Here is a 17,009-nt window from a genome sequence, read left to right as displayed (position 1 = left end):
TTGTCATCGATTTGTGCTTTAGGGTACTTTGTGCTCATAGCTAGCATTGAGGTGTGGTTACATATATGCTGTTCTGGTGCTTTAATTGTATAAACCCCTCCTATGATTATAGGGGCATTATAGGAGCATTGTGGGTATTGTGTATAACTGAATAGGCTGACCAGTGACTTCTACTCAAATGTCAGATCCCTGTTGATTTTAAGTCTTAAATCCCCTCAGTGATCAGAAGGAAAATGCTTGAGAAGCAATTTTGAAGCCTTTAGAAATCGCAGAGAAATTGGAAGGTCTGCAGACAAGATTTCTCACAGAGAATTATGTGTGTAATTGTCCTCAATTAGAGGTATTTAATATCAGGCAAGTGGCTGCATGAAAAGACGTGCTGTATGTTGAACACTAAATGACGCCTCCCTTGTGTAATCCAGCCTTTTAAGACTTTCTCAGTATTATTTGAGTTCATGTCGGGCAGAACAATGACATAATAGAGAAGCAGAGGCAGCAGAAAATATCTCTGAGCCTGAAACACAAGTAGTCAGTCATGATGCACAACATCCTGGCTGAATTTTATCAGTGCTTCAGCATGAATGCAAAGTGGTGGGCGTTCTTCTTCCTCATGACTCTGTTGCTCTTGTTTATGTCACAATCTTCTGATTTTCTGTCATATTTATGTATATTTTAATCACTAAAAATACTGTTGTTCATTGCAAAGCTTGCAAGCACCATGTTGGATGACCATTTGGAAATTAGATGATATTACTATAGGTACACCCTCCCCCTAAATTGGAAAGAGTCTCACTACAACTATGTGTGATTGCAGTAGATGGATGAGCAAATTCTGAATATTCTTTTTGTCTATAAACATGTTAGTCCTGTTGATTTGGCATTACATGTCTTTCCCTGTCTACAGACCCGTAAAATACAGCATGTAGTTCATATATTGACCAGGTATCAGAACCAGAGTGGGGCAAAGTGTATACCTGGTGGAGTCATTTGTTTTGACTCACCAGAATGACCATCATGGCTATTAGCCTTCAGCTAAGGTTGTTATTTTAGTCAGAGGTGGAGCACATTAAGCCACATCACCCTTTGAGAGCTATTAAGGAGTTAGTTTCTCCTTGCAGCTAAATGTTTTGGGTTTTGTTTTATTTAAACTTTTTTTTTCTACTCTGCAAGATTAGAGGTCTGCGGGCCTTACATTTGTGCCTTGTGTGCTGGAAAGCTAATGCAAGTAGACATCAGTGAGAAGGGAAAACCGTTATATATACATAATCACTCTTGAGGTATAATGTCTAAATGAATATCAGTTTGGTTAAAATAGCTTTCCTTTGTTTTCACAAGTGCTGAACTGTTGAAGTACTTAACATCTTGGTTCATTGATTGGGACCAGTTATTTAATGTTGGTCTTTATTTCATTTTCTGTAGGCTCAACCCAAAGAGTCGTGGCAGCATCCCTATCAGGTAAACAAACGTGTTTTTAATTTAAGAGAGTCACATTATTCACAGCTGATTATGTCCAGAACTTTGTAGTATGCATGTGTGTTTTTTTCTGTATAATACTGCCAGTGTGTCATTTTGTGTGTATTTGTCCATCAGTGCAACATCCCCCAGCCCCACCTCACCACGGTCTCCTTCCTGGCCGATGTTCTCAGCCCCGTCAAGTCCTCAGCCGACGTCCTCCGCCTCCAGTGACTCCTCTCCTATCAGGTTGGTCAACATTGTTTGTGTGATGATTAATAATAATAATAATAATAATAATAAGCTTTATTTGTAAAGTCACAAAGTGCTTCACAAAAGGATAAAACAACAATAACACAGTTAAATAAAATGAATTAAATTTAAATTCACACAGATGAAAGCCTTATTTTTTATTTTTTAAAAAAGTTTTAAGAAGGGATGCAAAAGCAGTGACAAATCTAGCAAATATTATCTCGGTAGGTAAGTCATTCCAGAGTTTCGGGCTCTGGGAACAACCAGAAGGCCACTATCAGCAGATCTAAAATGGTGACCAGGCTCATATGGAGTTAGTAAATCCTTGATATACATTTATACAGGGACCTGGTTCATTAAGCCTTAAAAGTCAACAATAACATTTTTAGATCAATACCAGAAGGCCAGAATTAGTGCTATATGATAATATTTTCTTGAACTAGTGATAATCCTAGCAGCAGAAAGTTGGACCAATTGAAGGCAATGTGGGGAAGACTGCGTAATGCCTGTATAGAGGGCATTACCGAAATCTAGCCGTGAAAACATAAACACATGGACAGCACTGTGTAAATCCTAGGAGGATAGGAAAGATTATATTTTTGGAATGAACTTCAATTAGATGAAAAGTCAGAAGAGGTAGGACTGATTGACCCACACTGCTAAATATCTGACTGAAAGAATTTGGTGTGGCAAACGAGAGAATTTCATCGTTTTCATCGGAGATTTGGAAAGTCAGGCAATTTAAATCACAGAGGCAGTCGGTAAGTTGGGTTAGGCTACTAGGATGTATAAATCATTAAACAGTTTTAACTTTAATAGCCTGAAATACTACAACAGATGAGTGTACTGTATCTGGACATATAAGTGTTCCTCATTAGCATAACACTGATACTGTACATCATTGTTACTAATGATCTGACCTAAGGGCAGCATACAAATGGAAAACTATAACAGACCCAAGATTGACCCTTGAGGAACTCCATGAGTAAAATGGGAAAGATTGGAAGTTTCCAACAACAACAAATAAAGTTCTATTAGAGAGACAGAAGTGTTGTAAATTAAGAGCAGACCCATTTAGACCCTGGTGTGTTTGACTTTGCACAGATGACACAGTGAAATGAGAGGAGAAGAGGAAATAAGTGAAAGCACTATATTTGTTTATATCCTGTACAGAGCTGTTGTAGTGCCAGGAATTTGACTCAAGCATCTAGTACTATTCAGTAAATTACTGAATGCTGTTAGTGATATGCTAATGTACTATTATTTACTTAAGTAGCTATCATTAGGAATAGCAAGGTAATTCAAGAAAAGCTTTTTAACCAAGAAGCTGCAGTGTCCTTCAGCAAAGCACTTCCTCCCTACAAGATTCAAGGAGCTATCATGTAGTGGACCGTGACTTCTGACCTTCCCCATGAAAGGAGAGAATTTAAAAGCTGAATTGCTACTCGGGGGATCAATATACCATCTATTTTTACCCAGATTAGGCAGCAGTCATTCTTATATAAGCTTTTCTATTTAAATTGGAATAAAAATGTATCTTATTTGGGTGCAGTCATTTAACTCAGCCTTGGCAGACAAACTGTGTGTCTGTCACTACATTTCAGTGCTTCAAGTTTCAAGCTTCAAGTGTCCTGGTGCTGCCACAGAAGCTGTTAACAGCTGGTAATCCTTACCATTGCTTTGCACCCTCGAAGTACCAGCCGTTCATCCAACCACTAAACTTTACACGGCAGTTAGCAGGTTCTGTGGCCCAATTCAGTGTAAATTATAGGACTTGCAAGAGAAGAAAACTGTAGTTTAAATGTAAATTTTATAGTCATTATGTGTCCAATAAAAAAGAAAAAAAAAGCTAGAACATGAAATCCATAACAGTCCAAGAGGATCACATCATTTAAGTTTGACAAAATCCATTATTGTGTGTGAAGTAGAGCCACTTGGTACTTATAAAACAGTCCATATAAAGTAATGACCTGTCTTTGGCATCTGTAACTTGAGGTGTTATTTTAGGTGTAGTTTGAGATGTCTAAATGAAGGATTGTTAAACATTTTTCTAATTTTCTTAATCTCTCCAGTATTGCGGGCAGGAAGGCTCGAGCGCTGTATGCCTGCAAGGCGGAGCATGACTCTGAGCTGTCCTTCATCGCTGGAACTGTCTTCGAGAATGGTGAGTCAGGCTCTAGACTTTGCCAGCAGAGAGGAGAAAGGAAAGAATGTGGGTTGGTGTTTGTATAAAAACAAACAATTACTGTCGAAACAAAAAAGAAGTACGCCTTGGGAATTTGCTGGACTTAATTTATTTAGCCTCGGTGCCAGATTTCATCGCCAGGGTTGAGTATGTTTGAGTTGTCCAAACGGTCAATGGTTTTGGCCCAAAAAATTATAATTGAAAGACTTTTAACACCATTTTCCCTTGGCTACCATTTCAGTACAGACATTTAATGGTTCCCTGTCATTTCTCCGTAAAGTTTTTCCTTTAGTGTTCATACTAGAGGAACGAGGAAGGTGCACTGGAGTTGTATAAAAAAGCTTTTTAATTGGTATCATGCGTTTAATTACATGGAGCCTGAATTCGCAGCATGTGATATATTTTTCTGTTTGTTAAGTGTGTTTTTTATCCAGCACTTGTCCTCAAAATAAGCTTGGATATGCACTTGCTTTTATTGCATATTAGAGGTTGGCAAGCAGAATATCAGAGGTTGGCAAGCAGACCGGACTGTAACAGATGCAGTCAAGTGCAATGAATTGCTTTTTGCACGCAGGCAAGAACTTAATATCTTTCAGATGGAGGAGTCATTTGCTTTATACAGGAAAGTGTTGAAAATATTATTTCTATTTTTCAGTGGCTTCCTTTTTTCTTTAACTTTTATTTTCCTTTCCACCTCCCCTCAGTATATGAATCTCATCAGACTGTCTCTGTGGTCCTCTCTTGCCTAATTTCACTTTCTCTAACCGTGAGCTCCCAAAACTGTGAATCATGTTTATCTTTCCACAGTTGTCTTTTGCTCAACTCCTCCAAATGGGCACAAATGTCAGGATAGTAAAACTACTTAAGCAGTACTTGTGCCACTAACACTTGTAATCAGGCCAGAATAACCGTTGAACTGAATAACTGTCATGGTACATTGTAAATCCCTGCAGAAAAAATCAGTTTCCTTGAAGGGACACACACACTCACGCTGTCGGTTGGCACATGCCAGTGTCCCAGACTCCCAGACCCTAAATAGAGTTAGCACAGGGTAAAGCCTGTTGAGAGTTATGTAATGCAGAGCAGTGTCACCGGAGCCCTTTGGGTCAAAATGTGACCTTGGGGACACGTAATCCCTGCAGTGGCATCTCAACACCCCTGTCTGCTCATGGCTAGCCAAGGACAGAGCATCCCAGCTGTCCCCACAGAGCTTACACTGCAGCCTCACAGTCATAAGAACCTGTTACAGTACAATTTTTTTTTTTTACATTTAGGTCAGGCATATCAATGAAGTTCAGTTCAGTTCAGTTGTTCAGTTCACATTTGGTTTTGTTCTTTGATATGAGGTAGCATGGTTTGTGAATTAGATTCCCTGCGAGGGCAAAATGTGGTGAACACACTATTTACTCCTGCTGAGATGTTCATTTTAATTTCCTGCTGTTTTTGCCAGAGGACCTCTTGTTTAGTGAATCTCTACCACATAACAACATACTTTATGCCACAGCCTTTTTGTTGGATTACCTTTCATAACCTCAACTTCAGTTCCTGCCACATATTTATATCAAATCTTTGACTCAGCCAACAGAAAACAAACTCGCTGTCACCTCAATTATTTATTGTGTTTAATAATTACTTGATTTTTCTTCTCAAATTAATAATTTATTCTCTCCAAATTAATAATTAGTGCTCACAAATTCACACAATATTGTTAATGTTTTAACATTAAAGCTGTACTAATCAATATTATTTCTTATGTTGGGTTTATAATGGGTCAAATGAAAATGTGTGGTATATGTAAACTGAAAGAGGAGGCTCGTAGTGACAAACCCACAGAGGATTATCGCCTACCTCTGCAGGTCCCCTCAGCCATACTTAACTTTATTATTTTTATTTATCTTTTAGCTCATTGTCTTGGTTTTAAGGCCAGTGCCTTAACTGCTTTGTTTTCTCTCTCACCACAGAAGTAGGCAGCTGTCATATGCTGTGATAAATCCTAATTTTCACTACCTGTTACACCAACAACAACACACAAAGTTGCTGGCTGGGGAACACAGTGGAGCATTTAGCTGCTAAACAGGCAGATATTTCCTTCAGGAGGAGACCAAAACAAAGCTAATAAGACTTACATTCCTCAGGTGGCCATTATCATGTAGGTGATTATTTCCCAACACGTTTTCCATATCAACTTTATGACGCCATTAATACCGGTTTAAGGAATGTCAAAGATAACATGGCATTGTTAAATTCGTGGCTCATTTAGATTTGATTGTCCACAGCCTGACGCATTTCAGTGTTAGGCTACACAGTTGTTTATGTACCTTTCTGAACAGCCAAAGCTGAGCAGTACAGCTGAAACAACATTCGAAAGCAGCAATTGTATAAACAGAGTGTTTAGGTTAAAAGGATAATAATGATCATCTGACAATTTTAATATACACCCCTTAATACCAACCCAAGCCTGCTGTTAATATATGCCCATAATCATTAAACGGTTTTTTTGTTTTTTTTATACCTGTTACAAAATATAATTTAGGTACTTAGGTCGTTCTCAACATCATTTACATCTGGGGAAAACAGTAGGAAACACTCCTTTCTGGAGTTTGACGTCTTTCATCCTTGCACATATTTCATGCTGACTTATTAGCAGCTATTAATGTTCTCAGTTATTATTTACCCCCACTCTTTCTCTCTCTCACTATCTGCACATGTCCTGTTCAAGTGCCTCATATTCATGGACATTTTTGCCTCTATCTTGAGCTTTTTAGACAAATTCAATGTTTCCACCTCTCTCTTTTCAGTTCATGCCTCCAGGGAGCCGGGCTGGCTGGAAGGGACTCTGGACGGTCGAACAGGACTGATACCAGAAAACTATGTGGAGTTTTTATAGTCCAGGGCTGAGAAAAAGACCTGAACTGGACGATACTGGACTAGTGATGACCAAACTGGACTCGAGGGGGATTAGATTTGTCTGCACAAGACTGAACAGAATCTGTTAGACCATATACTATACTGGACTGGACTTGTCTAGGAGTAGAACTGAAACTCGACCAAGCAGAATCATATCAAACGGATATGATGCAGAAATGAAGAGGAGCAGAGCGGACTTGGGGAGAGACCCATGAATTGCACTGGAAAAAAAGGAGAAAAAAAAAAACTTATGAATCCTTGTGTGGTTCAGGCTGTTATTGGATTAGTGTGGATGGTTTCCCAAGTCCTGGTGAAGATGATGTGGTAATAAACCTGGAATGTGAGTGTGTGTGTAAGAGAAGAAAGGAAAGCTTGTGTGTGTGGGATCACTTGTATAAATGAGTTGATATTTCTGAGCTGTGAGGCTTGTGATTTTTCAGCCTTTGCTTCATTATTTTGAACTGCACTGCCCCACTGCTTCAGCATCTCCTCAGCTAGAAATAGAAAGCTCTGTGGAGATGAAGGGGATGATGACAGTGAACATAATAAAAAAGCAAGTGGCCTCTAAGTTTGGACTTGCTAGTTCACCACCTCTGTGCAGCGTTTGCATGATTGCTTATCCCATTGGGGAGAGAGTGGAGCTTTTAAACCAGATTTAAATGATTGGGTTTGGCTGAATGGCTCCAAATGTGTTTATGAGCACTTTCTGTGTCAGTCCAGTAATTCCCCAGGACAAGACTCAACCTGGCTAATGTTCCACAGCTCCAGTTTAACAGGAGCCCCAAGGCAGATCAGCACAGGAGAAGGTCGCCTGGAAAGCTTTTTGCCAAAAGGTCAGCATCGGGTTTCTCCTTTTTTATAACGCCTCTCCCTGCAGAGTCCTCAAATAATATGTGAAAAATGTTTAGCTCTACAAGCTGATGAGAGGTTTACAATGCATCATAGGAGTAACAACTGATTCCTGCTGGTTAAAACAAGCCCAGCGATGAGGCATCACTCTGCTTCCACAGCTCAGATGTCTTTTGATTGTTGGATAATAACTGGACCCTGTATTGTATATAGTGTCGAGTAATTTTTTGCACTATTTCAGTCCATTTGGGGAATTCTCATGAAACAGGATGTTGTGTTTTCCACATCACAGAGCGCTGGTGTTCCAAACCATCAATGTTCCTCTTCAACTTCACTTCAGAAATACATATGATTGAGCATATATATTTATTTTAAGTCAGGGTGTTGTTCTTCTTGTTGTAGCCATCATACGGATTCAATCAGCTCCTTTACAGTAGATGCTTTAATCTTCAAAAGCAGTGGAGTAAGCAAACAGCTGAAGTCATTTGGAAGTCAAGTTAACTTTTGTGTTGTTATTACGCACAACATAAGGATCTTTTTTTCTGTTATTATGTAGAATCACAATGTAACAGTGTGAAGTGGATAGACATTTACAGACAAGACATTAATTCATAAGAAAATGAAATGCAGATGTGTTTTTTTTTTGCAGAGAAGCTCAGACATAATTTTTCAGAACTGTTCATATACATATGTGAAAGCTGGTCTGCTTTGGGGCTCCAATGAATGTCCTCATTTCATGAGTCAAAGCTCAACTTTTTCCTTTAACCACTTTGGTGAACGTCTGTATTAACTCTTCTAGGGAAAAAAAGGTTTTCGTTTAAATTTTTTCTTTTAGGACAGAATATTGAAAGAATATTATAGCATTTTAACAGGAAAATCAAATGGGAGAGAAAAAAATGTGAAATGAGACTACTTTGTTCATATCTAAACTTCTTATTTATGAGACTTTCTTAAAGGCGCAATCCTGAACTGTATTCTTTTTTGAAGTGTTTTATTGACATTGTAAATAAATACACAACATTTGATAAGGTATAATTTTTTTAAGTATGAAATTTTATATTTTGTATTTTTAGCATACTAACTTAATTCCTTCTTTGTTGCCCAGATTTTTGTATCATTTAATTCTATCTACAGCCTTAAATATTCCTTCAGATGTTTTGGTGAATTGATAAGCATGTGCAGAATTAAAGATAAATGTTGACTGGCTGCAGCTTTGATTCTTTTTTCTGATTTATTGCCTGGCCTGAATATTTATACTGTGGCAGTATTCACACATGTTGCAGTACTTACTTGGTATTTGATGACATAACTGCAGTGTTTTAAGGTGTCGCACCGGCATCTACAAAAGTGAAATTTTGGACCAAAATCAAGTAATTTTTACAGAAACAATGAATGGATAAGCTCATGGCTGCATGCCATTGACCAATTTTAACCCATCTTGATAATGGTGACCTAAATTTTCAAGCTATTGCACAACCTGAAAATAATCACTACATCACTAAGCTTCCGACACAGGCTATTGTGCCTGTTTCGGACGCGCCACAGTTGTGGTTCCACTGTGAGTAGAACTTTGTTAGTCTAAAATTGATTTTAAACCTCAAGAAGCATGAAGACAATAGATGTGTCATTTTATTCCTTTGTTCACAAACTAAACAAATGATAATGATGATGATAACATGTCATTTACTCACTTAGACTTGGTGAATGTAATTTTGAGCTTTGAACAAAAACATGCTAGTTGTTTCCCCCTGCCTTAATTCCTTCATGCTAACCTAAGCTAATTGCCCACCAATTAGCTTGGGCGCTCCAAGCTTAACACACAGGCTTAACACACAGGCACACATATGTCTGTGTGTTAAGCTTGGAGCTGGGAGGCAATTACTTTGTGTGTGTTTTAATGATATAACATCCAGATAGCTGAAAACTCCGCATCTGCCCAAAAACCAGCAAGTTACCAACAAGGACCGGAACCATTCTTGTGTCCAAACTTCAGTAGGCAGGAAAAATCAGTCAGTTAAGTCAAAGCAGATGCAATCCGGAATTGACAGAGTCAGCGTGCGGATTTTTTCCTCTGGAAGAATAGAAGCAGATGAACTGCGGATCGATGCGAATATTTGGATCTTAAAAGTTCACAAAGATAAGTCACACAATGTGGTCAAACCTAGGGTGAAGGTTTGGTCTCAACATTGGAAGGGACACAATAACCCCGCCTCCCGTCCAAAAGAAAGGAATTGACTTTTTAATGCTGTCAACCAAACAGTGTATTAATGTATGAATTTACATTCAGAAATGCCCTGACGTAAATGTAATATATGTACATTTGTTGAATTTCCATATATGAAATGTACATATGAAGTAAAATCATATATGTATGTACAGTATAGCATATGAAGATATATATATATATATATATATATTAGATATGAAACCTGAAATTGGAACAATATTATGTTGACATATATGTCTAGCTGCATGTATTTTAGTATGTGTGTTTTTATTATAGGTTTATACTATAGATACTGTATATGTTACATGAATAAATATCAATCCCAAAGTATATGTTCATTGTGTAAGTAAATATAAAAGGGACAAGTATGTCATGGATTAATCATAAGTCATAGTATATTAAGGAATAAAAAGTTCAAAAAACGTAATAGTATAGTATGGCATAAAATGTCATAGTATAGTAAGACATAAAAGTTAAAAAACGTCATAGTATAGTAAGGCATAATAAATTCAAAAAAACGTCATGGTATAATAAGGCATAAAACGTCATAGTATAGTAATAAAATGTTCATGAACGGCATATTATAGTAAGGCATAAAAAGTTCAGAAAACATTATTGTGTGGTGAGGCACAAAACCTCATAGTATAGTATGGCATAAAACATCATAGTATAGTAAGGCATAAAAAGTTGACAAAAAGTCATAGTATAGTATGTCATAAAATGTTCATGAACGTCAATGTATAATAAGGCATAAAAAGTAAAAAAAAAAACGTCATTGTATAGAGAGGAATAGAATGTCATAGTATAGTATGGCATAAAAAGTCATACTAAAGTAAGGCATAAAAATTTCAAAAGTCGTCATAGTATAGAAAGGCATAAAAAGTTGAAAAAACGTCATAGTATAGTAAGGCCTAAAAAGTTCAAAAAACATTATTTTATGGTGAGGCATAAAACGTCAATGTATTGTGAGGTATAAAAAGTTCAAAAATCTTCATAGTATAGAAAGGCATAAAAAGTTCAAAAAACGTCATGGTATAATAAGGTGAAAAACGTCAATGTATTGTAAGGTATAAAAAGTTCAAAAATCTTCATAGTATAGTAAGGCATAAAAAGTTCAAAAAACGTCATAGTATAGTATGGCATAAAACGTCATCGTATAGTAAGGCATAAAAAGTTCAAAAACGTCATAGTATAGTATGGCATAAAAAGTTAAAAAAAACTTTATTGTATGGTGAGGCATAAAACATCATAGTATAGTATGGCATAAAACGTCATAGTATAGTAAGGCATAAAAAGTTCAAAAATCGTCATAGTATAGTAAGGCATGATAAGGCATAAAACGTCATAAATACTAAGGCATAAAAAGTTCAAAAATCGTCATAGTATAATAAGGCTTAAAAAGTTCAAACAAAGTCAAAGTATAGTGAGGCATAAAACGTCATATTATACTAAGGCATAAGAATTTCAAAAATCGTCATACTATAGTATGGCATAAAACGTCATAGTATAGTGAGGCATAAAAAGTTCAAAAATCATCATAGTATAATAAGGCATAAAAAGTTTTAAAAAAGTCATAGTATAGTATGGCATAAAACGTCATATTATAGTAAGGCATAAAAAGTTCAAAAATGGTCATAATATAGTAAGGCATAAAACGTCATAGTATAGTAAGGCTTAAAAGGTTCAAAAAAATCATAGCACAGTGAGGCATAAAACGTTCACGTCATAGTATTGTAAGGTATAAAATGTTCAAAAAAAGGTCATTGTATAATGAGGCATAAAACGTCATAGTATAGTATGACATAAAATGTCATAAAATGGAAAGGCATAAAAAGTTCAAAAAACGTCATAGTATAATAAGGCATAAAACGTCATAGTATAGTAAGGCTTAAAAGGTTCAAAAAAATCATAGCACAGTGAGGCATAAAACGTTCAAAAATCGTCATAGTATAATAAGGCTTAAAAAGTTCAAAAAAAGTCATAGTATAGTGAGGCATAAAATGTCATAGTATAGTATGGAATAAAACATCCTACGATAGTAAGGCATAAAAATTTCAAAAACCTCATAGTATAGAAACGCATAAAAATTAAAAAAATCGTCATAGTATAGTCAGGCATAAAAAGTTGAAAAAACGTCATAGTATAGTATGGCATAAAACGTCATAGTATAGTAAGGCATAAAATGTCATACTATAATAAGGCAGTTAAAGTAAAAAAAACGTCATAGTATATTAAGGCATAAAACGTCATAGTATAATAAGGCATGAAAATTTGAAAAATCATCATAGTATAGTAAGGCATAATAAGGCATAAAACGTCATAAATAATAAGGAATAAAAAGTTCAAAAATCGTCATATTATAATAATGCTTAAAAAGTTCAAAAAAAGTCATAGTATAGTATGGCATAAAACGTCATACTATAGTAAGGCATGAAAATTTGAAAAATCATCATAGTATAGTAAGGCATAATAAGGCATAAAACGTCATAAATAATAAGGAATAAAAAGTTCAAAAATCGTCATAGTATAATAATGCTTAAAAAGTTCAAAAAAAGTCATAGTATAGTATGGCATAAAACGTCATAGTATAGTAAGGCATAAAATGTCATACTATAATAAGGCAGTTAAAGTAAAAAAAACGTCATAGTATATTAAGGCATAAAACGTCATAGTATAATAAGGCATAAAAATTTAAAAAATCATCATAGTATAATAAGGCATAAAAATTTAAAAAATCATCATAGTATAATAAGGCATAAAAAGTTCAAAAAGAGTCATAGTTTAGTATGGCATAAAACGTCATACTATAGTAAGGCATGAAAATTTGAAAAATCATCATAGTATAGTAAGGCATAATAAGGCATAAAACGTCATAAATAATAAGGAATAAAAATTTCAAAAATCATCATAGTATAATAAGGCATAAAAAGTTCAAAAAGAGTCATAGTTTAGTATGGCATAAAAAGTCATACTATAGTAAGGCATGAAAATTTGAAAAATCATCATAGTATAGTAAGGCATAATAAGGCATAAAACATCATAAATAATAAGGAATAAAAAGTTCAAAAATCGCCATAGTATAATAATGCTTAAAAAGTTCAAAAAAAGTCATAGTATAATAGGGCATAAAATGTCATAGTATAGTATGGAACAAAACGTCGTACAATAGTAAGGCATAAAAATTTCAAAAAGCTCATAGTATAGTAAGGCATAAAAAGTTCAAAAAACGGCATAGTATAATAAGGCTAAAAACGTCATAGTATTGTAAGGTATAAAATGTTCCAAAAACGTCATTGTCTAATGAGGCATAAAACGTCATAGTATAGTATGGCATAAAATGTCATAAAATGGAAAGGCATAAAAAGTTCAAAAATCGTCATACTATAGTATGGCATAAAACGTCAAAACGGCATAAAAAAGTTCAAAAATCATCATAGTATAATAAGACAGAAAAAGTTCAAACAAAGTCAAAGTATAGTGAGGCATAAAACATCATATTATACTAAGGCATAAAAATTTCAAAAATTGTCATACTATAGTATGGCATAAAACGTCATAGTATAGTGAGGCATAAAAAGTTAAAAAATGGTCACAGTATAGTACGGCATAAAAAGTTCAAAAATCGTCATAGTATAATAAGGCATAAAAAGTTTTAAAAAAGTCATAGTATAGTAAGGCATAAAAAGTTCAAAAATCGTCTTAGTATAATAGGGCATAAAAAGTTCAAAAATCATCATAGTATAGTAAGGCATAAAAAGTTCAAAAAACGTCATAGTATAATAAGGCTAAAAACGTCATAGTATTGTGAGGTATAAAATGTTCCAAAAACGTCATTCTATAATGAGGCATAAAACGTCATAGTATAGTATGGCTAAAATGTCATAAAATGGAAAGGCATAAAAAGTTCAAAAAACGTCATAGTATAATAAGGCATAAAACGTCATAGAATAGTAAGGCTCAAAAAGTAAGAAAAAAATCATAGTATAGTGAGGCATAAAAGGTTCAAAAATCGTCATAGTATAGTCAGGCATAAAAAGTTGAAAAAATGTCATGGTATAATAAGGCGAAAAAACGTCATAGTATTGTAAGGTATAAAAAGTTCAAAAATCTTCATAGTATAGAAAGGCATAAAAAGTTCAAAAAACGTCATGGTATAATAAGGTGTAAAACGTCAATGTATTGTAAGGTATAAAAAGTTCAAAAATCTTCATAGTATAGTAAGGCATAAAAAGTTCAAAAAACGTCATAGTATAGTCTGGCATAAAACGTCATCGTATAGTAAGGCATGAAAAGTTCAAAAACGTCATAGTATTGTGAGGTATAAAATGTTCCAAAAACGTCATTCTATAATGAGACATAAAACGACATAGTATAGTAAGGCATAAAATGTCAAAATATAGTTAGGCTTAAAAAGTTCAAAAAAAGTCATAGTATAGTATGGCATAAAACGTCATACTATAGTAAGGCATAAAAATTTGAAAAATCGTCATAGTATAGTAAGGCATAATAAGGCATAAAACGTCATAAATAATTAGGCATAAAAAGTTCAAAAATCGTCATAGTATAATAAGGTTTAAAAAGTTCAAAAAAAGTCATAGTATAGTAAGGCATAAAAAGTTAAAAAATCATCATAATATAATAAGGCAGAAAAAGTTCAAAAATCGTCATAGTATAATAAGGCATAAAAAGTTTTAAAAACGTCATAGTATAGTATGGCATAAAACGTCATAGTATAGTAAGGCATAAAATGTCATACTATAATAAGGCAGTTAAAGTAAAAAAAAACGTCATAGTATAATAAGGCATAAAACGTCATAAATAATAGGGCATAAAAAGTTCAAAAATCATCATAGTATAATAAGGCATAAAAAGTTCAAAAAACGTCATAGTATAATAAGGCTAAAAACGTCATAGTATTGTAAGGTATAAAATGTTCCAAAAACGTCATAGTATAGTAAGGCATAAAAAGTTCAAAAATGGTCATAGTATAGTAAGGCATAAAAAGTTCAAAAAACGTCATAGCATAATAAGGCTAAAAACGTCATAGTATTGTGAGGTATAAAATGTTCCAAAAACGTCATTCTATAATGAGGCATAAAACGTCATAGTATAGTATGGCATAAAATGTCATAAAATGGAAAGGCATAAAAATTTCAAAAATCGTCATACTATAGTATGGCATAAAACGTCATAGTATAGTGAGGCACAAAAAGTTAAAAAATGGTCACAGTATAGTAAGGCATAAAAAGTTCAAAAATCGTCATAGTATAATAACGCATAAAAAGTTTTAAAAAAAGTCATAGTATAGTATGGCATAAAACGTCATAGTATAGTAAGGCATAAAAAGTTCAAAAATGGTCATAGTATAGTAAGGCATAAAACGTCATAAATAATAAGAAATAAAAAGTTCAAAAATCGTCATAGTATAATAAGGCATAAAAAGTTCAAAAAACGTCATAGTATAATAAGGCTAAAAACGTCATAGTATTGTGAGGTATAAAATGTTCCAAAAACGTCATTCTATAATGAGGCATAAAACGTCATAGTATAGTATGGCATAAAATGTCATAAAATGAAAAGGCATAAAAATTTCAAAAATCGTCATACTATAGTATGGCATAAAACGTCATAGTATAGTGAGGCACAAAAAGTAAAAAAATGGTCACAGTATAGTAAGGCATAAAAAGTTCAAAAATCGTCATAGTATAATAAGGCATAAAAAGTTTTAAAAAAAGTCATAGTATAGTATGGCATAAAACGTCATAGTATAGTAAGGCATAAAAAGTTCAAAAATGGTCATAGTATAGTAAGGCATAAAAAGTTAAAAAAACGTCATAGTATAATAAGGCCTAAAACGTCACAGTATAGTATGGCATAAAATGTCATAAAATGGAAAGGCATAAAAAGTTCAAAAAACGTCATAGTATAATAAGGCATAAAACGTCATAGTATTGTAAGATATAAAAAGTTTAAAAAACGTCATAGTATAATAAGGCATAAAACGTCATAGTATAGTAAGGCTTAAAAAGTTAAAAAAAATCATAGTATAGTGAGGCATAAAATGTTCAAAAATCGTCATAGTATAATAAGGCTTAAAAAGTTCAAAAAAAGTCATAGTATAGTGAGGCATAAAATGTCATAGTATAGTATGGAATAAAACGTCCTACGATAGTAAGGCATAAAAATTTCAAAAAGCTCATAGTATAGAAACGCATAAAAATTTCAAAAATCGTCATAGTATAGTCAGGCATAAAAAGTTGAAAAGACGTCATAGTATAGTATGGCATAAAACGTCATAGTATAGTAAGGCATAAAATGTCATACTATAATAAGGCAGTTAAAGTAAAAAAAAACGTCATTGTATAATAAGGCATAAAACGTCATAAATAATAAGAAATAAAAAGTTCAAAAATCGTCATAGTATAATAATGCTTAAAAAGTTCAAAAAAAGTCATAGTATAGTATGGCATAAAACGTCATAGTATAGTAAGGCATAAAAAGTTCAAAAATCGTCTTAGTTTAGTAGGGCATAAAAAGTTAAAAAATCATCATAGTATAATAAGGCATAAAAAGTTCAAAAAACGTCATAGTATAATAAGGCTAAAAACGTCATAGTATTGTAAGGTATAAAATGTTCCAAAAACGTCATAGTATAATAAGGCATAAAACGTCATAGAATAGTAAGGCTCAAAAAGTAAAAAAAAAATCATAGTATAGTAAGGCATAAAAAGTTCAAAAATCGTCGTAGTATAATAAGGCTTAAAAAGTAAAAAAAAAATGCATAGTATAGTATGGCATAAAACCTCATACTATAGTAAGGCATAAAAATTTGAAAAATCGTCATACTATAGTATGGCATAAAACGTCATAGTATAGTGAGGCATAAAAAGTTAAAAAATGGTCACAGTATAGTACGGCATAAAAAGTTCAAAAATCGTCATAGTATAATAAGGCATAAAAAGTTTTTAAAAAGTCATAGTATAGTATGGCATAAAACGTCATAGTATAGTAAGGCATAAAAAGTTAAAAAATGGCCATAGTATAGTAAGGCATAAAAAGTTCAAAAAACGTCATAGTATAATAAGGCTAAAAACGGCATAGTATTGTAAGGTATAAAATGTTCCAAAAACGTCATTG

General features: G+C 33.7%; 1 protein-coding gene across 1 annotated transcript in view; it reads left to right on the top strand.

Moving 5' to 3' along the window:
* Positions 1 to 8,851, top strand: part of LOC111672098 (rho GTPase-activating protein 26) — a 90,865-nt gene extending 82,014 nt beyond the window's left edge. The window contains exons 21-24 of the mRNA XM_023429389.2: positions 1,420 to 1,455; positions 1,591 to 1,701; positions 3,777 to 3,868; positions 6,688 to 8,851. Of these exons, the coding sequence (XP_023285157.1) occupies positions 1,420 to 1,455; positions 1,591 to 1,701; positions 3,777 to 3,868; positions 6,688 to 6,776 (328 nt within the window). The 3' untranslated portion in view covers positions 6,777 to 8,851. The remainder of the gene's footprint in view (positions 1 to 1,419; positions 1,456 to 1,590; positions 1,702 to 3,776; positions 3,869 to 6,687) is intronic.
* Positions 8,852 to 17,009: the final 8,158 nt, after the last annotated feature.

Source organism: Seriola lalandi, unplaced genomic scaffold (assembly GCF_002814215.2).
Source record: "Seriola lalandi dorsalis isolate HSWRI2012SDOR001 ecotype SW California unplaced genomic scaffold, Sedor1 jcf7180002054893, whole genome shotgun sequence".
In the NCBI taxonomy this organism is placed as follows: Eukaryota; Metazoa; Chordata; class Actinopteri; order Carangiformes; family Carangidae; genus Seriola; species Seriola lalandi.
This window is presented reverse-complemented; position numbering and strand designations above follow the sequence as displayed.